This window comes from Nycticebus coucang, chromosome 8 (assembly GCF_027406575.1).
Source record: "Nycticebus coucang isolate mNycCou1 chromosome 8, mNycCou1.pri, whole genome shotgun sequence".
NCBI classification, from domain to species: domain Eukaryota; kingdom Metazoa; phylum Chordata; class Mammalia; order Primates; family Lorisidae; genus Nycticebus; species Nycticebus coucang.
In genome coordinates, this window is record NC_069787.1 from 24,666,838 (window position 1) to 24,690,100 (window position 23,263).

At 42.5% G+C, this 23,263-nt stretch overlaps 1 protein-coding gene across 1 annotated transcript in view; it reads right to left on the minus strand.

Moving 5' to 3' along the window:
• Positions 1–23,263, minus strand: part of GXYLT2 (glucoside xylosyltransferase 2) — a 108,002-nt gene that overhangs the window by 71,905 nt on the left and 12,834 nt on the right. Inside the window, exon 2 of the mRNA XM_053599051.1 lies at positions 1,969–2,161. Within this exon, the coding sequence (XP_053455026.1) occupies positions 1,969–2,161 (193 nt within the window). The remainder of the gene's footprint in view (positions 1–1,968; positions 2,162–23,263) is intronic.

The window sequence follows — 23,263 nt, forward strand, 5'->3', positions numbered from 1 at the left end:
TAGGACTCAATAATCCCAGTCTGTAAAATGGGGGCATAACGATTACCTTCTTCAAAGGGTTGTTGTGAGCATTAAGTGAGATGAAATCATAAACCATAAGCTCTTGACAAAATGCTATATGTGGTCATTGTCATTTCCCTTTTACCAGCTTCTGCACTATGAGTTAGTCAGATCTTTCATAAGATAGTTTCCAATCAATTCCAAAGCCCCAAGACTATCTGCTCCTTGGCTTCTCTTGGTGAAGATGTCCAAGTAATTTTTCTCCTTTGAAAACACAACATGTATTCCACCCCTCTGTTTCCAGCTTTTCTCTGCCTAACATGCTTTCTTGTGCGTTTCTCATTAGTGCAACCAGCCCGGTGACAGATGTAGCCTTGTTGACTCTAGTTTGTAGACACAAAGCAAAGCAGCTTCTTGCTCTGCCAGCATTTAAGAACTTTCTGCAAGAGAACACTTTCAAGGAAAACAAAGCTTGGTCTGCAAAGGCCACACAGGCACCTCCACTGGCGGAAGGGGCCTTTCTAAAGTTCTTCTTGTGTATTGCTAAAAACTCATTACTCATTTTCCTGAGTATGGGAACAGTCAAATAAACGATGACCCAGCCACTTAATAAAATAATACATAGTCCCCCAAAAGGACGAGGTAAAGATGTAGGAATACTGACTGGGAACAATGCTGATGACACACGTTCAAGTGTAGAAAAGCAAGTTCTACAACATACACAGTATAAACCTCATTTTGTAAAAGAAATACATTTTACTCTGGATACATACATATATGTATAACTGTATATGTGTATCTAAAACATACAGACATAGACACACACCTATATATAAAAAAAATGACAGGACCGGGGCAGCGCCTGTGGCTCAGTAGGTAAGGCGCCGGCCCCATATACCGAGGGTGGCGGGTTCAAACCCGGCCCCGGCTGAACTGCAACCAAAAAATAGCTGGGCGTTGTGGCAGGCACCTGTAGTCCCAGCTACTCGGGAGGCTGAGGCAAGAGAATCACTTAAGCCCAGGAGTTGGAGGTTTCTGTGAGCTGTGTGATGCCACAGCACTCTACCGAGGGCCACAAAGTGAGACTCTGTCTCTACAAAAAAAAAAGACAGGACCATTCAAAATTTTTAACTTTGACCATTTATCATATGAGATCAAAGGGTAATGAGGACTTCTATATTGTTTGAATTTGAGACTGCCAATTAAGTTTGCAAACTCATCCTAGAAAAGGTGCTATGTACCTCACTGCTGAATATCACTATGGCCACCTTCAAGGTACCCCCCCCCCCGGAAGCTATGCACCAATGCCAGGGCTTAATCCACATTTCAAAACAGTTTTGGAACTATTTTTCTGGAATGATTGTCAGAGCAGTCATCGTATAACACACAAAAACATGCAAAAACAATAATGAACATCACTCAGCAAGACACTGCCACATGTCGACACAAACACAGCTGTGAGACACTGATATACCAAGGTTATGAAACCTTACCACATTGTTTATACAGTGCTGCCAACCTAAGTGCAAGGTGGCAAGTTTGAGAACCTGATCGTCAGACCTCATGCCATGACAGCTCTGATACTCAGCAATGAAGTATGCAGCACTTTTTCTAGCATGTGTTCGAAAACTTAATTGGCAGACTTCATTATATTACTTGTTATTTTAAAAACATATACACACAGATAAAAATAAGCTACCTGCTTTTCAAATGAGGACAATGTTAATGACACCAACAAGGTTCAAGCCCTGTGTTATCTCATTCAACCCTCACAACATATCTATAAGGTAAGTGTAATTATGCCTGTATCACAGATGAGAAAAGTAAAGCTCAGAGTCTCGGGGTCAAGTGTTCAAGGTCATACAATTGAGTATGCAGCAAGATACATTAGAGAACAGAATATGCAGTTCCTATAATATAGTCTGTCTGCACTCAGTAAATATGGTGCCACAACTTTCACAAATTCACCTGCTCATCAAATTCGGGCTTCAGAGAGTCTTCAGTGAAGATGTGAAATTGTATCTTCCTGTGGCTAAAAAGCACAGCCGATTTGAGCATGACCAGTGTCTCCTCTAGCCGGTTGCCACAGGCCACCACAGCCAGGTGGATCCACAGCTCAGGTGGTAGCACAGCTTGGAAACCCCTGGGTTCTCCAGGCCTCCTAGAGAGAAGAAAAACAGGTTGAAGCTATTACAAAAGTACAAAAAAAAAAAAAAAAAAGAAAGAAACAAATGACAAAAAAGCCAATAAATGGTTAGAACATTTCAAAACATGAACAGGCACAATCTGTTATATTTTTATAGAGTGATAAGCATTTTGACAATTCTTCCTGCTTAGAGAAAAATACCATTTATTCCCATATTTATTCTGGCACTAGTAGGATGAGTCACTGTTTGGACTGCTATAGGTGTCTGAGACTTTTTCTGCCAGCACTCAGCTGTCTAGTGCCTGCTGGCTGCCTACTGGCCCATGTTTGGAAATAGTATTGCTAAACTTCGACAGCTGACACAAGGGCTGTAGCGCTCCCACTTGCTCGGGCCGTGGAAATTAGATTTGAATGCAACTTGAACAAGAGGAGGGTAGGCTGCGGCTTTCCCACGTGAAATGAGCAACATGATATTCCCATCATCTGGATGTTTTTAGGTTGCGGTGGAATGCATGACCGCTAAACCAAAGGAAAGTCATGCAAGTTTGGGAGGTGAGCAAAGAAAACAACATGTGTGCTCCTGCTACATTTTGGGAGAGTCTTGAAGAAACAGGTGTTAATTCTAATTGTCTCGCCAAAGATTGGTGAGGTGGCAGGTATGAAATTCGTATTAATGAGAAACAGGCAGGAGGGGAGGGCAGGTTAAACTGAAAATGATCAAGGTATCCTATAGCGAGTCAACAGCTGAGAGGGGAATGGGGTCCAAGAGTCCAGAATCATCATCCAGCTATTTCCTAGTAATAAAAGATTTGTTCCAGACAAAGAGATGCAGCCAAGCCTCAAACACACCACTGAGAAACATTTGCAGGCAAGTTGGAAGAAGTTGGCCTGGAAAAGGTGCCCTGAGACAAATGAAACTAATTTACTTGCACAAAAGATTTGGAGACCAGAGGAACTTGGATGTCAAATGCTACCTTCCTTCCAAAAACTTCCAGTTCAATCAGCTTGTTGCTCCATTATTCTCTGCTTGGTTGAATAATGGCAGTCTTGCTCCAGATTTCTTTCACCAGGAGGAAAGTCAAAGATGTGGGTGGAGCACTTTGGAAACCTTTCCAATTTGATTACTTAAGAGCATGCTTAGCAGAAGCACAGCCTCATGGCACAGCTAAGCCCAGATGCAGGGAGTTACTTGTCTATGTCTGTACGTTTATATAAATGTTCCATTTATTTTGGGGATCACAGGAAAAGACAGTAGAGGTGTCCTGTGTATCCCAGAAACTGTCCACTTCTCTCCATCCTCCTGCCATTACCTGGAGTAGCTGCCATCTTCCCTCACCTGGATCATTAGGACAGCTGCCTGGGTGGTCCACCTGCTCCAATATTATCTTTAACCCCCAACCTATGTTTTCTCCTTGTTGATGCCAGGGGTTGTGATCTTCTAAAATGCAACTAGGATTGTGTTAATCCCTTTTTTTTTTTGAGACAAGGTCTTGCTCTGCTGCCCTGGCTAGAGTATAGTGGCCTCATCAATAGCTCACAGTTACCTCAAACTCCTGGGCTCAGGCAAATCTGCCTCAGAATCCTGGGTAGCTGGGACTACAGGTGCCCACCACTATGCCTGATTAATTTTTTCTATTTTTTGTAGAGACAGGGTCTCACTCTTGCTTGGGCTGGTCTCAAACTCCTGACCTCAAGCAGTCCTCCTGCATTGGCCTTCCAGAGTGCTAGGATTATAGGCATGAGCCAGAATGTATGGCCTTGCTATTCCCTTGATTAAAATCATGCAAAAACTCCCCATTGCCCTCAAGGTCAAGTTCAAGCCGTTGATTATGGCTCCTACTTACATCTAAAGCAACTGCTCCCAGCATCCCAGTCTAGACAATCATTCATAATCATAGTCATAGTCATACTTCTATCTATATTCTCTGTTTCATTTCCAGTTCATGACACCATGCTGTGTTGGCTCTAGGTCTTGGCACAAGCCTTATCTATCTGCCTCTGTCTTTTAGAAATGCTCTTCCTGGGGCGGCGCCTGTGGCTCAAAGGAGTAGGGTACTGGCCCCATGTGCTGGAGGTGGCGGGTTCAAACCCAGCCCCGGCCAAAAAAAAAAAAAAGAAAAGAAATACTCTTCCTGCCCTCTTTTCCTTGCTGACTCTAGCCTATTTGATAATCAACAAATCTATTCTATAAAGGCACTATTCTAGGAAGAAAGCGGTAAACAAATCAAAGATGCTTGCCTTGGCAGAAGTTACATTCTACGGGGATAAGGGAAACATGGAAATAAATAATAGTCAAAATAATCACTAAGTGACTTATACAGAAAGTTAGACAGTGCTAGGTACTACAAAGGAATAACAGATGGCGCAGGATAGAGGTACCAGGAGCACTGGTGGGCTGGTGCTATGTTACACAGCACCATGATGGGATGGGGTGGGGGTAGGGGAAGGAGGTCTGTGCGTTTCTGGGGTAGGGACATTGCAAGCGGAGGGAATAGCAGAACAAAGGCACTAAGTCAGCGGTCTGCCTGGAGAATTAGAGGGCCCCTGCCTATGAGACTCACATGCCCATTCTCTTCTGTAGCTTCATGGGTGGGTGGGTTTCAAACCCATTATTAAAGCCAATTTCCAATTAACTTATGTAATGGTGTGGGAATGGTATGTTAAAGATAATCATAAAACGACAATCAATTAAAAGAATCACAGTTAAGACATGAGCCAAAATAGGATAAAAAGAGATTTAATGGGAACCCATTGGCTTAAAATTAAGCTCAGTATTTAGGAACATGAGTATGATTCAAAAGTACTAACACAGTAAAAGCAATCACTTAGCTATCTCATATATGAACATCCTCCCGTGGCCCCAGAGGCCCCCACCTAATTTAGCTTAACACGTCATGCTTCTGGATATAACAGCTTTAACCTTAGTAATCAGGAAAAAGCAAATTCAAGAGATTCAACTTTATTTTCAGATCAGTGAACATCACAAAATCAGTGAAGACATGAGGCAGGGGACGGCTCTGGCACCACTGCATACCGGGCAAGTCGGTCCAAACACTTTGGAGGCCATTTGGCAACATTTAGCAGGTGTGGAGAGGACACACACCTCCAGCCTTCTGGTTCTACTCCTACGGACACAGTCTGAAGAAATTCTTGCGGATTTGCACAAGCCCTACGCAAGAATGTTCAGAGCAGCCCTCATTATGATAATAAAAAATTGGAAATGAATTTTGCTGTCCAAATAAAGGAAACTAGTTGAGTCTGTCTGACATGTTTAAAAAGTGGAATACCAGAAACCAGTGAAAAGGAATAAACCAGCATGGCACAAATCGACATAAGCCAAAGAGGGAGAAAAAAGCAGTTTGCAGAAGGACAGCAACAGAATGATATTGTTTATATGAAGCTTGAAAACAAGCAAAATAGCACTGTGTTATTCACAGATAAACACAGCAAAAAGAAAATGCCTGTTATTTTTGGAGACTTAAAATTTTATTTCTTAAGCTGAGTGGTGAATACACAGAAATTCATCTGCATTTTTTGTGTTCCCAAACTATTCAAAAAATGCTTTTTTTATTTTGAATTTAAAAAAGCTTTCACCGCTTGGCGCCTGTAGCTCAGTGGTTAGGGTGCCGGCCACATACACTGAGGCAGATGGGTTCGAACCCAGCCCAGGCCTGCTAAACAACGATGACAACTTACACAACGATGACAACTAAAACAACAACAACAAAAATAGCTGGGTGTTGTGACAGGTGCCTGTTGTACCTGCTACTTGAGAGGCTGAGGCAAGAGAATCGCTTAAGCCCAAGAGTTTGAGATTGCTGTGAGCTGTCACAGCACTCTACCAAGGGTGACATAGTGAAACTGTCTCCAAAAAAAACGCTTTTACTCCCTACGGGACAGTGGGCCACCTTTTTTCTTCTTTGCAGGCTTCAGTGATTGGCGCCTGCACGGAACGAAAAAGCAGGCGCTGGGGACTGCAATCCTTCATGGCGTCTGGTGACAGGTACTAAAAAAGAAAAATAAAAGCCTCTCCTGGTGCAGTTCAAGTATCAGTGGTTAGGATTTAATGAGACCTTTGCTGGCCTCACTCTTCTCTCACATTACATGAAAAATCTCAGGCTTCAGGTAATTAGCGTTAGAGTTGTACAGTCACAACGAATAATAAAGTTTAAGGGCACTGGGATGGTATGTTTTTCCCCAGCTCCTACCAAGGCCACACTCAGCACCTCTCAAATGTCACCTGAGACTCTGTGAGGTTCCAGGGGAGTCTAGTATAGGAACCCAGAACTTGGTAACCTTCTGAATGATGGAATTTGGGCAGGGAAGAGGCGGTATGGAATTCTAGCACTGCTGTGATTAATGGTTAACTACGTTCTTATTTATACTTTATAAAGGGGAACTGGAGTGGACATTTGCTGTTTTAAGGACCTGTTTCTAAGGCCGGGGCTCATGGCAACCATCTTGGCCACCACTCTGGCAGAGCCAGAATGGGAATCAACTTAACACAGTAGAAAGCAGCACCAAACATGACAGATCAGATCTCTGGTGACAATACCTCCATCCAGGTACATCTGACCCTAACCTTGGACAGTTTAGTCATTACACCAATAAATTCCCTCTTGCTTAAGCCAGTTAGAAGTAAATTTACAGCTTAGCAACCAAAAATGTTTCCTAACATAAGTTCTAAAAGTATTTGTTCTTGTTTTGTTTTTTTAGCAGCCGGGCTGAGAATTAGCCCCGTGTGTTTGGCGCGCTAAGACACGCACTGCCTGTGCAACTAGTGGAGCTGACGGACGATGCCTCTGCATCACAAGGCTCTGTGAGATTCATTTCCTGACAGGTTTTAACACTGAGAAACGGAGGGATGTCTACGTGCGCGTGTTCGAAGCACCCTCTCCCTGAGGTTCGGGGAGTAGCCTAAGAAACAGGCCTTCAGGGGGTGGCGCCTGTGGTGCAAGGAGTAGGGCGCTGGCCCCACATACTGGAGGTGGTGGGTTCAAACCCCGCCCCAGCCAAAAACTGCAAAAGAAAAAAAAGAAAGAAAGAAACAGGCCTTCAGCACTACCCTAAAAGTATATTTTTATTTTATTTTTATTTTTGAGAGCTAACATAAGTTCTAAAAGTATGTTTTTATTTTTAAGACAGAGTCTCACTCTGTGCCCTGGATAGAGGGCCATGGCATCCTAGCTCGCAGCAACCTCAAACTCTGGGACTTAAGCGATCCCCTTACCTCAGCCACCCAAGTAGCTGGGACTACAGATGCCCGCCATAACACCCAGCTAGTTTTTCAATTTTTAGTAGAAATGGGGTCTTGCTTTTGCTCAGGGTGCTCTTGAACTCCTGAGCTCAGGCAATCCACCCGGAGCCTCGGCTCCCAGAGTGCCAGGATTACAGGCATGAACCACTGCACCCGGCCTAAAAATTGTTTTTAATCATCTTTGACTCCTCCTGCCTCTCACATTTACCTGATCCCTCCTTTGAAATGCTCATTGTGTTCATTCCTTCTTTATTGCTCACTGCTGCCACCCTGACCCCAGCCAGCACCATTACTCCACTTGTGTAGCTGGAAGACATGCTGGACAGCACGCAGTGCAGGGGCTACCCTACCCCATGCATCATAATCACCAGCAGTTTGTTAATATGCAAATTCCTGCCCCATAAAGATCCTGATTTTGTGGGTCTCCAGCAAGGCCATGGAGTCCACGTGTTAACACACTTGTGCTACACAACCCCCCATAGTTCAGCTGTAACACACTTGTGCTACACAACCCCCCATAGGAACTAATGATCTGGGCTGACCTGTCACCTCTCCTCTCTCCCAGACTCTTCCCCCATGCCCTCAGGAACACCCACTCCATCCTTAGACTCTGTCTTAATGAGAACTTGGTTGCCTTGTGAGGACACCTCCTCCCCAGCATTCCTCCCTTCCCCAGGGATCTCAGGGCAGTAGATGGGGCTGACAAACTCAGACATGTAATACATCCTGACAGTAGGCCTGTGCTGTGAAACGCCTCCATCTACTCTCTGTCTCTGCCACTGTCATGCGTCAACTCCCAGGCTACTCTTCATTTATTGAAGAGTTCAGCTTCTGGCTGCAAGCATTCCACCCCAATTCCTGTCATCATATTGGGGACTTCAATCTCTACTTAGTCCAGGTCTGTGACCTCCATGCTCATCACCTTTTCTTCTTTCTACCTAAGACATCTGATGTTGTCTTCATATCCTAGACCTTCACCCAATTGTGTCTTCAGTCTGGAATGTTCTTTCCTCACTCTTTGCATAGCTGTTTCCTTGTCCACAGAAGAGAGAAGAGGCTTTCCCTGACCACTTCATCAAAGGAGTATCCTCACTTTTATTTTCTATCACAATTCCTGTTTATTTCCTTATGAAAACTTACCTTGGCTGGTGCTTACATGCTCTTTCAGTTTAATTTATATCAAGCATATAACATCAAAAATTATTTATGTAGGCTCGGTGCCTGTAGCACAGTGCTTACGGTGACAGCCACATACACTGAGGGAGCTGGGTCCGAAACCGACCCAGGCCAGCTAAAACAACAATGACAACTACAACAAAAAATAGCAGGGCGTTGTGGCGGGCACCTGTAGTCCCCAGCTACCCAGGAGGCTGAGGCAAGAAAATCGTTTAAGCCCAAGAATTTGGGGTTGCTGTGAGCTGTGACACCACAGCACTCTACCAAGGGTCATATACTGAGACTCTGTCTCAAAAAAAAATTTTAAAAATTATTTATGTAAGACAATGTAAATAAATAAAAATATCTATCTTTAGAAACAGATTGTAATAAAATACACACCACACTTAAATTGAAAAATATAAAACTTTATGTATTGAAATAATTAAGTTGGTAAATGAAAAATTATTCTTGCCCCATGAAACTTTTTTGCTTTTTTGCATTTTACATTCCGGTCTTTATTCAATTGAATGCACATTTTTACAACTACATTAATAGTTATGTATATAAATTTTTATTCTACTTTTTTCACTTGATTCTTTCATTTTTCTTGGTACTTTTTTTTTTTTTTTTGTAGAGACAGAGTGTCACTGTACCGCCCTCGGGTAGAGTGCCGTGGCATCACACGGCTCACAGCAACCTCTTTACTCTTGGGCTTACGCGATTCTCTTGCCTCAGCCTCCGGAGCAGCTGGGACTACAGGCGCCCGCCACAACGCCCGGCTATTTTTTGGTTGCAGTTTGGCCGGGGCTGGGTTTGAACCCGCCACCCTCGGCATATGGGGCCGGCGCCCTTACTCACTGAGCCACAGGCGCCGCCCCCCTTTCTTGGTACGTTTTAAGTCTTCGTAACCATCATTTTTATTGGCTATCTGCTATTCCATCCAACCAAAACACCATTAACTTGTTTCCATTTTGTTGGTTGTGTCTAACTGCTCTCAGTTATTTAAAAAACCTTGCTGTAAACATCTGTGAGCCAATAGACTTTTTGTTCTTTTGCTCTATTTCCCTAAACTACATTCCCAAAAGTGGAACGACTGGGTAATATCTATTGCCTATCAACAAAGTAGAAATTTTAGCCAGGCGTAGTGACTCAAGCCTGTAATCCTAGCACTCCGGGAAGCCAAAGCGGGAGGATCCTGTGAGCTGAGGAGTTCAAGACCAAACTGATAAAGAGTGAGACCGTGTCTCTACAAAAAAATAGAAAAAAATTAGCCAGGTGTGGTGGCAGGCGCCTATGTCCCAGCTGCTCAGGAGACTGAGTTGGGAGGATTGCTTAAACCCAGGAGGATTGCTGTGAGCTAGGTAGATGCCAGGGTACTCTAGCCTGGGGCAACAGAGTGAAACTGTCTCAAAAAAAAAAAAAAAAAAGTAGGGCGGCGCCTGTGGCTCAGTGAGTAGGGCGCTGGCCCCACATGCCGAGGGTGGCGGGTTCAAACCCGGCCTCCGCCAAACTGCAACAACAAAAAAAATAGCCGGGCGTTGTGGCGGGTGCCTGTAGTCCCAGCTGCTCGGGAGGCTGAGGCAAGAGAATCGCGTAAGCCCAAGAGTTAGAGGTTGCTGTGAGCTGTGACACTACAGCACTCTACCGAGGGCGGTACAGTGAGACTCTGTCTCTACAAAAAAAAAAAAAAAAAAGTAAGAATTTTGATAGTTTCTCAAATTTACCTAGGTTCTCTAGGAAAATATCAGACCATGAGAAGAAAGCAAAAAAGCCTAACAAACACCACCGCAGCCACCACTGAGTTACTTGTATGATGTAAGAATGGAGCTGACTGTTGAAACAAGACGAAAGGGGCTTGCCTAAGGCGCAGGGCCTGCTAATCCCACATGTTCCAAAGGGGTGGTACACTGGCAGTAGTGCACATTTAGAAATTGCATCAAATAACACTGAGTCACGTGGTGAAAAAGTCATCCCATTTTCAGTTCCCTTTTCAACTATAAAAGAAATCTGGCTTGGTGCTACTTCACCCTGAAGACCTTTCTAACATTGCCTAATCCTCCCTTTCAATGGAAAAGACAGAGACCTCAGGTGTAGAACCTCTAGCAGGCAAGAATACCAAGCTAGAAATGAACAACATTATTTAGTTTTCCTACTTTGATTTGACAATTACCCTGTGTTTATATTAATTGATGACGATTTCTAGCAGTGACAGAAGTTTCTCTTAAAAATTAAATGTACTTGCTCAGCACCTGTGGCTCAAGCAGCTAAGGTGCCAGCCATATACACCTGAGCTGGTGAGTTCAAACCCAGCCGGACCCACCAAACAATCACGGCTGCAACCAAAAAAAAAAAAAATTGCTGGGCGTTGTGGCGGGCGCCTGTAGTCCAAGCTATTTGAGAGGCTGAGGCAGAAGAATCGCTTGAGCCTAGGAGTTGGAGGTTGCTGTGAGCTGTGATGCCACAGCACTCTACTCAGGGTGACAGCTTAAGGCTCTGTCTCAAAATAAATAAATAAATAAATAAAAATAAATACAGAGAGACTAGAACTCTCAAACATTGCTGCTGGGATTATAAACTGGCATGGCCAGTTTGAAAAACAGTTTGGGGCTTGACGCCTGTAGCTCAAGGGGCTAGAGTGCCAGCCACATACACCAGAGCTGGCAGGTCCGAATCTGCCAAATGACAACTACAACCAAAAAATAGCCGGGTATTGTGGCAGGCACCTGTAGTCCCAGCCACTCGGGAGGCTGAGGCAAAAGAATCGCTTAAGCTTAAGAGTTTGAGGTTGCTGTGAGCTGTGACGCCATGGCACTCTACCCAGGGCGACAGCTTGAGACTTTGTCTCAAAAAAAAAAAAAAAAGAAAAGAAAGAAAGAGAAGAAAAGAAAAAAGAAAAACAGTTTGGCAGTTTATGAAAATACTAAATATAGAAGGTACCATATGAGCCAGAAATTCCTCTCCTAGTTATATACCTAGAAAAAAAATTTTTTTTTTCGTTTGAGACAAGGCCAGAGTGCAATGGTGCCTTCATAGCTCACTACAACCCAAACTCCTGGACTCAAGTGATCGTCTTGCCTCCCCCTCCCTCAGCCTCCCAAGTAGATGGGACAACAGACATGTGCCACCACACCTGGTTACTTCTTCTATTTTTGGTAGAGACAGTAGTCTCCTTCTTGCTCAGGCTGGTCTTGAACTCCTAAGCTCAAGCTAGTCTCCTGCTTTGGCCTCCCAGAATGCTAGGATTACAAAATATAGGCCCACATAAAAACTTGTAGGCAAATGTTCACAGCAGCATTATTCACAACAGCCAAAAAGCCCAACTTAAATGTGCACCAACTGATGACTGGATAAATAAAATGTTATGTATCCCACAATGGAATAGTATTGGGCAGCAGCAAGGAATGAAGTACTGATGCCTGGTGCATGTATGAACCTTAGAGACAGCAAACCCAAAAACCTCATGGAAATGCAAAAAGTCTTATTTTATGATTCCACGTATGTGAAAAATCCAGAATAGGCAAAGCCATAGAGACAGAAAGTGGACTTGTGGTTATCAAGAACTGGGGGGAGGGGTGGTGCCCGTAGTTCAGTGGGTCAGGGGGGCTGGCGGGCTCGAATTCGGCCCAGGCCACCTAAAACAACAATGACAACTGCAACAACAAAAGAACTGGGGGGAGAGGCAAGGGGGGAACCACTGCTTAATGTAATAGGTACAAATTTCTTTTTGGGGTGATGAAAACGTTCTGAAATTTGACCGTGGTGATAGTTGAAATTCAGTTTTTTGAATGAACTAAAAACCACTGACCTTTATACTGTTAATGGGTATTTGAATGAAATCTCAATAAAGCAGCTATTAAATAATTAAATGCACTTAATTTTATAATATGGATAGATGTAAAATTTTTTAAACAAGAAAGTGTGATGATATTAGAAGAATCATGGTGCCCTGTAGGAATCAGTGAAGTTTGGAAAATGTTGCCCCAGTTGCCTGGCTCAAGCCCTCCCCAGGCTCAAATGAAAAACGATATTTAGAATAACAGACAGCACAGAGGGAGAAGCAGCTTCCATGTTTCCCGGCATGGTGCCCCAGCTGAAGCATCTCCTTAATCGCTTAAAAGTCTCAAGCATGTGACTTAATTAAACTTCAATTTCTGGAGTGTATAAATAATGAAATACAGCATTTATGTGTAGTGCTATTTACTTTGTAGCCCTATTACTGCAAAACACACTGAATTATTAAAGCGAGTAATTGGTTCTGCTCAGACCCTCTTTTCTGCCTTCTCCTGCTACCTCCCGTAACAAAGCTTCTCCTTAACTGTCCGGCCAAATTAACTCAGGTAAACCTGATGCTGCCAGGTAGGCCAGCAGGGTGAGCGGACAGAAAAATCACACTTCTTTCAAATACAGCCCCATGCCGTGCTGCTGGTAACTATTAATAGTTTTACTTAAGAAAGGAGATACAGAAATATTTATTAAAAAATGGTAGAAGATGGATTTGAAGAGGTTGAATATGCTCACTTTCGGGGAAGAAAAGATTAGTAGAGGCCCCCTTCCTAGTGCGATCTTTACGTAGATGAAAATGTTTCTGTATTTTAACATGGAGAAGGTGTGCAAATGAGGCCAGGGTGGCAGTTAAAGAAATGGAAACACCTTGATACAGCTCCTAGCATAGTGTTTTTCCACCCTTTTTATCTCATGGCACACTTGAACCTATAGTTAAACTTCTGCAGGACACATAAATTATGTTGATCCAAAAAAAGTAAAAAATATATATATATTTACTGTGCCTTGAATTTCTTCAGAAATAATTTAATCCATGATCTTTGAAAATTTTTGCAGCACACCTAAGATCCTCTCACTGACTGAAAATCACTGCCTTCAAAGAAGAGTCTGGTGGTGGGTAATTATATCCACATCGAGTTTTGGTAGTGAGAGGCACTGCTTAAGTTCTAAAACTGCGAGTTTTAGAAGGCGTGAATCCCTTTACAAAAAATGTCTCCATTGAAGTCATGATTACAGCCTTCCCTCAAAACCCAGATATGACACTGAAGACTTTGCTAAGAGTTAAATCACTTTTAATGACCCATGGTTTGGAGTTAAATCAAACATCATTAATCTTTCAAGACAGATAGAAAAGCTGGCATTTGCCTTGAAGTCATGGTATTATATGAATAATGTCAACAGTGTACAAAAAAACTGCCATGGGGGGGACGCTTAGTAAAATTATTTGATAAATGCAATTTAATTTGAATGCACATATTTCATTAGGTTCATGATATCTGAAACATGGCTGCGTTCCTAAACAAAGTCTAAGTCTAATGTATACTTGGTATTCAATGTCTGAAGTTGGAAACTATGACTATGCATATATATGTGTGTGTTTGCTTTTAGACATCATTGTGTTTGTACATAAGCTTTAGGATTAGAAAGTGTCACAGCAAGGATTCAAACCCAGTGAACTGGACTTAAAGAGGCCATGCTTTTAATCATTATGCTATATTGGGGTCACACACAAGTGAGTTAGAAAAAGAGCCCTCTTTAGGCAGATGAAACCTCTCCCCGGTGCTCCCGACATGGACTGGATTTCAGTCTCCCACTTGCAGCCTCCATAGGTGCCGTCATGCAGGGAATGAATTACACAACAGACCTTCACCAACTCTGCCTTCTTAATCCATTCATTCATCATTAACGGAGGTCATTCAGTTGTGCTTATTCCCTCTCCAGAATTCTATGATGGTTCCTGGACTAATTCTCATTTCATTTCTCCCCCTTATGATTGTTCCTGACACACAGGAGATTCTATTTCTCCATCTCCCTTCTTCTTTTCAAATTAAGATGTTATTGAGATTATAAAATATGAACCAGCGGTGCTAGTCTGAAATAAATGGTTGTTGACATATGGGGGAGAAGAATTAGATGAGTATTACATATTCTTCAAATGAGAATTTCTTTCTTTTTTTCTTTTTTTTGAGACAGAGCCTCAAGCTGTTGCCCTGGGTAGAGTGCCGTGGCATCACAGCTCACAGCAACCTCCAACTCCTGGGCTCAAGGGATTCTCCTGCCTCAACCTCCCAAGTAGCTGGGACTACAGGCGCCTGCCACATCACCCAGCTATTTTTTGGTTGCTGCCGTCACTGTTGTTTGGCAGGCCCGGTTGGATTCAAACCTGTCAGCTGGGGTGTATGTGGCTGGCGCCTTAGCCGCTTAAGCCACAGGCGCCGAGCCTAAATGGGAACTTCTATCTCATGTCCCAAGAATGAAAGACTTACAACTTAGAGGCAGGAAAAGAGTAAAATGGTCTCTCCAACCAATTTCCAGCTTCTTAAGCCTCAAGCCAATAAGAGATTTTTACTTTTAATGAAAATTTATATACTCTACGTTGTTATGTAAATTATACAAGTAATCCATATGTATATCCTAGAAAAAATTAAAATATAAGAAAAAGTGGGAGAGGAGATTAAAGATGGCAGCCGAGTAACACCTTCCCTGCAACTGGGAACAGCGAGTCTGGGGAGACAAGACTCCAGGCATCTCTGGCCGGCGGGATCTGCCTATAATCATCCCTTTGAGGATACAGGGAGCCAGCAAGGGACTTCTGGACCCCAAGAGGAGGACAAAAACAGTGGAAAACTGACAAGTGGTTGCGTGTGTTCGATCAACCTAATCACACCGGCAACCGTAAGTACAAGCAGCAGCGAGACTGCAAACTGGAAAGGCCTTACCTGTGAACTGTTTCGGTGTTCTTGGACTTGGAACTCAGTTGAACTGCCTTGGGGAGAGCTTGAGCAGGAGTGTGGAGAACTTTGGGCATTGTCTGGGGCCCCAGACTGAGCCACTGAGCTGGGTGCAGGAAGCCAATGTGAAAGAACTGGCCCGGCAAGCTCCGCCATCAGGGTCTTAGAGCAAGGATTGGGCGGGTCAAAGTAACCTACTGACTGAACAGCCTAAAGGCGGGGACTCAGCTGCCTTACAGCCTTAATCCTTAGGGGCAGAGTGAGACGGTTTTGGCACATTGGAGCCTTGGGCTGTTGCCCTGGGTAGAGTGCCGTGACGTCACAGGTCATAGCAACCTCAAACTCCTGGGCTTGGCGCCGCCCAGACCTCCATAAGAGCTGTGCAGCGACCCCCAACGGGTGACCCGCACCCACCGGGCCTCCACATTCCCTGACCAGGAACTGCGGGAGCCACGCAACCCTGCGTCCTCCCTCCTGTGTCCTCCCAACTTCCACACTACCCTGCGCATCTGGACAGGGACTCTGGTAGCTGCATGCCCTTTGGAGCCCTCCCTGCCTCTGCGCAGAGCTCTTCTCCTGGCAAGAGACTGCTGGAGCCTTGGGCTCTCTGTGCCAAAGTCACTGGGCGCCTGGCACTCCCAGAACCATGGGCACCACCCCCAGCCCTGTTGCTCGATCCGGGTGTGGCACAAACCGGAGCTACTTCCACAACCATAACTCCCTAGCCAGAGCAGCCCGAGAGGAACTACACAGGGTCACTCCCCACAAAGATCCAGCAACAATAGAGTGATCCCACTGGGGTCTAATCTTGGAGAGACACCTCCCCAACTCTGAGGACATCCAGAGGCAACAGTGCAAAACAATCATGAGGTGAAATCAGCAGAAAAAAATCTGGCAATATGAATAATCAGAGTAGATCAACTTCCCCAAGGATCAATGGGGCAGAAACAGCACAAGACCCCATGCACAAACAAATAGCTGAGATGTCAGAAATTGAATTCAGAATCTGGACAGCAAATAAGATCAAATTAGAATTCCAAAAGTTATCTCAAGAATTCAACGGATTCAAAGACCAAATGACCAAAGATTTCGACACATTGAGACAAGAAGTTGCATCCGTCAAAGATCTGAGAAACACAGTAGAATCCCTCAGTAACAGAATGGAGCAAGCAGAAGAAAGGATTTCTGACATTGAAGACAAAGCTTTCGAACACTCCCAAATCCTCAAAGAAGAAGAGAAATGGAGAGCAAAAACAGACCACTCTCTCAGAGAGCTCTCGGATAATTTGAAGAAAACCGATATTCCTCTTATAGGGATCCCCGAAAGTGACGAAGTGGCTTCACAAGGCACAGAGTCTCTTCTCCATGAGATTATTAAGGAGAACTTTCCAGACATGCCAAGAGATTCCAAAATTCAGACAGCAGACAGTTTCAGAACTCCAGCACAACTCAACCCAAAGAAGACATCCCCCAGACACATCATAAGCAATTTCACTAAAGTTAATATGAAGGAGAAAATTCTGAAAGCTGCCAGATGAAATAAAACCATTACCTACAAGGGGAAGAATATCAGAATAACTGCAGATCTCTCTGGTGAAACCTTTCAAGCTAGAAGAGGATGGTCATCGACTTTTAATCTCCTAAAACAAAATAACTTTCAACCCAGGATCCTGTACCCAGCTAAACTGAGCTTCATTTATGACAGAGAAATTAAATACTTCAACGACATTCACATGTTGAAACAATTTGCCACAACTAAACCAGCTCTCCAGGACATTCTTAGACCTATCCACCATAAAGACCAGTGTAATTCTCCACCACAAAAGTAAACCCACCCAAAAAATTTTTGATCAAATTACAACTTCCACAGTTGCAAACGGATTAAAAATGTCCACCGGTCTCTCGAAAGGCTTATCAATAATCTCAATTAATGTGAATGGTTTAAATTGTCCTCTAAAGAGGCATAGGTTGGCGGACTGGATACAAAAACTCAAGCCAGATATCTGCTGCATCCAAGAATCGCATCTTACATTAAAAGACAGATATAGACTCAAGGTGAAGGGATGGTCATCTATATTCCAGGCAAATGGAAAGCAGAAAAAAGCAGGCGTTGCAATCCTGTTCGCAGACGCAATAGGCTTTAAACCAACCAAAATAATTAAGGATAAGGATGGACACTTCATATTTGTTAAAGGTAATACTCAATATGATGAGATCTCAATTATTAATATTTATGCACCCAACCACAACGCACCTCAATTTATAAGAGAAACTCTAACAGACATGAGCAACTAGATTTCCTCCACTTCCATAGTAGTTGGAGATTTTAACATCCCTTTAGCAGTCCTGGATAGATCCTCCAAAAAGAAGCTAAGCAAAGAAATTTTAGATTTAAACTCAACCATTCAACATCTGGACTTAACAGACATCTACAGAACATTTCATCCCAACAAAACTGAATACACATTCTTCTCATCAGCCCACAGAACATACTCCAAAATCGACCACATCCTAGGCCACAAATCTAACCTCAGCAAATTTAAAAAAATAGAAATTATTCCTTGCATCTTCTCAGACCATCATGGAATAAAAATTGAACTAAATAACAACAGGAACCTGCATACCCATACCCATGGAAGCTAAACAACCTTATGCTGAAGGATACATGGGCTATAGACGAGATTAAGAAGGAAATCACCATATGTTTGGAACAAAACAACAATCAAGACACGAATTACCAGAACCTCTGGGATACTGTAAAGGCAGTCCTAAGAGGGAAATTTATAGCACTGCAAGCCTTCCTCAAGAAAATGGAAAAAGAGGAAGTCAACAACTTAATGGAACATCTCAAGCAACTGGAGAAAGAAGAATACTTCAACCCCAAACGCAGCAGAAGAAAAGAAATAACCAAAATCACAGCAGAATTAAATGAAATTGAAAACAAAAGAATTATACAACAGATCGATAAATCCAAAAGCTGATTCTTTGAAAAGATCAATAAAATAGATAAACCTTTGGCCAACCTAACCAGCAAAAAAAGAGTAAAATCTCTAATTTCGTCAATCAGAAATGGTAATGATGAAATAACAACAGACCCTTCAGAAATTCAAAAAATCCTTAATGAATACTACAAGAAACTCTACTCTCACAAATATGAAAATCTGAAAGAAATCAACTAATACCTGGAAGCACGCCACCTACCAAGACTTAGCCAGAACGAAGTGGAAATGTTGAACAGGCCTATATCAAGTTCTGAAATAGCATCAACTATACAAAATCTCCCTAAAAAGAAAAGCCCAGGACCAGATGGCTTTACGTCAGAATTCTACCAAACATTTAAAGAAGAACTAGTACCTATACTACTAAACCTCTTCCAAAATACAGAAAATAAGGAATATTATCCAGCACATTCTACGAAGCAAACATCACCTTGATCCCCAAACCAGGGAAAGACCCAACAAGAAAAGAAAATTATAGACCAATATCACTAATGAATATAGATGCTAAAATACTCAATAAGATCCTAACAAACAGAATCCAAGAACACATCAAAAAAATTATACACCATGACCAAGTGGGATTTATCCCAGGGTCTCAAGGCTGGTTCAATATACGTAAATCTATAAATGTAATTCATCACATATACAAATTTAAAAATAAAGACCAGGGCGGCGCCTGTGGCTCAGTGAGTAGGGTGCCAGCCCCATATGCCGAGGGTGGCGGGTTCAAACCCAGCCCCAGCCAAACTGCAACCAAAAAATAGCCAGGCGTTATAGCGGGCGCCTGTAGTCCCAGCTGCTCGGGAGGCTGAGGCAAAAGAATCGCGTAAGCCCAAGAGTTAAGAGGTTGCTGTGAGCCGTGTGAAGCCACGGCACCCTACCCGAGAGCGGTACAGTGAGACTCTGTCTCTACAAAAAAATAAATAAATAAATAAAAATAAAAATAAAGACCATATGATTCTTTCAATTGATGCAGAAAAAGCTTTTGATAATATCCAGCATCCCTTCATGATCAGAGCACTTAAGAAAATTGGTATAGAAGGGACATTTCTTAAACTGATAGAGGCCATCTACAGCAAACCCACAGCCAATATCGTATTGAATGGAGTTAAATTGAAATCATTTCCACTTAGATCAGGAACCAGGCAAGGTTGCCCATTGTCTCCATTGCTCTTTAACATTGTAATGGAAGTTTTAGCCATTGCAATTAGGGAAGAAAAAGCGATCAAAGGTATCCACATAGGGTCAGAAGAGATCAAACTTTCACTCTTCGCAGATGATATGATCATATATCTGGAAAACACTTGGGATTCTACTACAAAACTCTTAGAAGTGATCAAGGAATATAGCAATGACTCAGGCTACAAAATCAACACCCATAAATCTGTAGCCTTTATATATACCAACAATAACCAAGCTGAACAAACAGTCAAGGACTCTATTCCTTTCACAGTAGTGCCAAAGAAGATGAAGTATTTGGGAGTACACCTAACAAAGGACGTGAAAGATCTCTACAAAGAGAACTATGAAACTCTAAGAAAAGAAATAGCTGAAGATGTTAACAGATGGAGAAACATACCATGCTCATGGCTGGGAAGAATCAACATTGTTAAAATGTCCATACTGCCCAAAGCAATATATAATTTTAATGCAATTCCTATTAAAGCTCCATTGTCATACTTTAAAGATCTTGAAAAAATAATACTTCGTTTTATATGGAATCAGAAAAAACCTCGAATAGCCAAAACATTACTCAGCAATAAAAACAAAGCAGGAGGAATCACGCTACCAGACCTGAAACTATACTATAAATCCATAGTGATCAAAACAGCATGGTACTGGCACAAAAGCAGAGAAGTAGATGTCTGGAACAGAATAGAGAACCAAGAGATGGATCCAGCTACTTACCGTTATTTGATCTTTGAAAAGCCAATTAAAAACATTCAGTGGGGAAAAGATTCCCTATTTAACAAATGGTGCTGGGTAAACTGGCTGGCAACCTACAGAAGATTGAAACTGGACCCACACCTTTCACCATTAACTAAGATAGACTCTCACTGGATAAAAGATTTAAACTTAAGACATGAAACTATAAAAATACTTGAAGAAAGTGCAGGGAAAACTCTTGAAGGAATCGGCCTGGGTGAATATTTTATGAGGAGGACTCCCCAGGCAATTGAAGCAGTATCAAAAATACACTACTGGGACCTGATCAAACTAAAAAGCTTCTGCACAGCCAAGAACATGGTGAGTAAAGCAAGCAGACAGCCCTCAGAATGGGAGAAAATATTTGCAGGTTATACCTCCAATAAAGGTCTAATAACCAGAATCCACAGAGAACTCAAACGTATTAACAAGAAAAGAACACGTGACCCCATCTCAGGGTAGGCAAGGGACTTGAAGAGAAACTTCTCTAAAGAAGACAGACGCAAGATCTACAAACACATGAAAAAAAGCTCATCATCCTTAATCATCAGAGAAATGCAAATCAAAACTACTCCAAGATATCACCTAACCCCAGTAAGAGTAGCTCACATAACAAAATCCCAAAACCAGAAATGTTGGCGTGGATGTGGAGGAAAGGGCACACTTCTACACTGCTGGTGGAAATGCCCACTAATACGTTCCTTCTGGAAGGATGTTTGGAGAACACTTAGAGACCTAAAAATAGACCTGCCATTCGATCCTATAATTCCTTTACTATAGATCCTATAATTCCTTTACCCAGAAGACCAAAAGTCACAATATAACAAAGACATCTATACCAGAATGTTTATTGCAGCCCAATTCATAATTGCTAAGTCATGGAAGAAGCCCAAGTGCCCATCGACCCACGAATGGACTAGCAAATTGTGGTACATGTATACCATGGAATACTATGCAGCCTTAAAGAAAGATGGAGACTTTACCTCTTTCATGTTTACATGGATGGAGCTGGAACATATTCTTCTTAGCAAAGTATCTCAGGAATGGAAGAAAAAGTATCCACTGTACTCAGCCCTACTATGAAGCTAAATTATAGCTTTCACATGAAGACTATAACCCAACTATAGCACAAGACTATGGGGAAAGGGCCAAGGAAGGGGAAGGGAGGGGGGAGGTTTTGGTGGAGGGAGGGTAATGGGTGGGGCCACATCTATGGTGCATCTTAGAATGGGTACAGGCGATTGCACTAATGTACACAGCTATGATTTAACAATAAAAAAAAAGAAAAGAAAAAGTGCCTGTAATCCCAGCTACTCGGGAGGCTGAGGCAAGAGTATAGCCTAAGCCCAGGAGTTGGAGGTTGCTGTGAGCTGTGACGCCACAGCACTTTACTGAGGGCCATAAAGTGAGACTCTGTCTCTACAAAAAAAAAATATATATATATATATATACGTATATATAAGCAAAAGTAGGGCACCCATAATTCTTTTTTTTTTTTTTTGGTAGAGACAGAGTCTCACTTTATCGACCTCAGTAGAGTGCCATGGCATCACACAATTCTCTTGCCTCAGCCTCCCAAGTAGCTGGGACTACAGGCACGTGCCACAACGCCCAGCTGTTTTTTGGTTTGCAGTTCAGCCGGGGCCGGGTTTGAATCCACTACCCTTGGATATGGGGCCAGCGCCTTACTGACTGAGCCACAGGCGCCGCCCAGGGCACCCATAATTCTAATTTCATAACAATAGTTAGTATGTTGGTATACTGACTTCCAGAGTTATAACCCAATATATGCAGTCATGCATATATAAATATGTGCATAAAGATTTTTAAAACTTGAAATGGGATCCTTTTTATAACTTGTTTTTTTCCTTACAAATATGAACAATCTTCAATTACAAAAATGAGAGAGATTTTGTAATCAAAGAGATCTTTTTCAAAGTGATTATAGAAAGCAATCAAATGATTCAAATTTTGAGATTTGTTTCCAAGTACTTCATGGCGGTTAGCAAATTTACTCTAGAAGCACATGAACTTGGCTTCAAATTCGAGGTCTGTCACTTGGCTATCCCATCTTGAACAAACGCTTTACCTCTAAACTTCAGTTTCCCCATGAAAAATATGCATATTGATTATACTGGCTATCTGCTTTGGTTTTTGTGTTTTTTACTGGTATCCATTTCTAGGACTTTCTGGTAAGAGGCCCCTTATTTTCTCTTGGGGAAACTACTCTTATTTAGTTCTCAGTCCTTGAGGTGTGGGATGGCTAAATGATCCACTATCACCCCGTGAGCTGTAGGTACATGTCCCAGGTGTAGCAATCAGTGATTGGATACATGTGTGATCTAACTCATGCCAATGGGGGAAACCCTGGGGACTTTTGCTGGATGAAATTTTTCCCTTCAGAGCTACTAAAAAAGATGCAACCCTGGAGCTGTGGGAATCATTACAAAGAGAAAGCCCACCTGAGAGTGCTGCCCACACAGAAGGGAGCAGAAGAAACAGGAGGCAAGATGGCTAGAAATCCTGCATACATCACTGAGTGAAACTTTTATCTGCTTTGCACTTTCCAGTTTCATGAGCCAGTAAATCCTCTTTTATGATTAAGTGATAAAAACCGATGAGCTGGCAGTCTACCACTTGCAACTGAGAGTTCTGACCCAATGAATAACAGTACCTACCTCTTGGGTTGTTATGAAGATTAAATGAGATAATGCAGTGAAGTGCTTAATAAAGTACCTGGCATTTTTAAAGTTATCATTAAATATTAGTTGTTGTTATCATCATCATTGTTATTAATGAAATAATACTGGTGAAACTTGAGATTCATCAATAGTCTTCATTTTTCTCTAAATATGCCATATCTCCAAAGTAGACCGGGCAGGGCAGCAAAAAGCACAAGTTACATTTTTTTTTTTTTAAGAGACAGAGTTTCACTTTGTTGCCCTCAGTAGAGTGCCATAGCATCACAGCTCACAGCAACCTCCAGCTTTTTGGGGCTTAGGCGATTCTCTTGCCTCAGACTCCTGAGTTGCTGGGACTACAG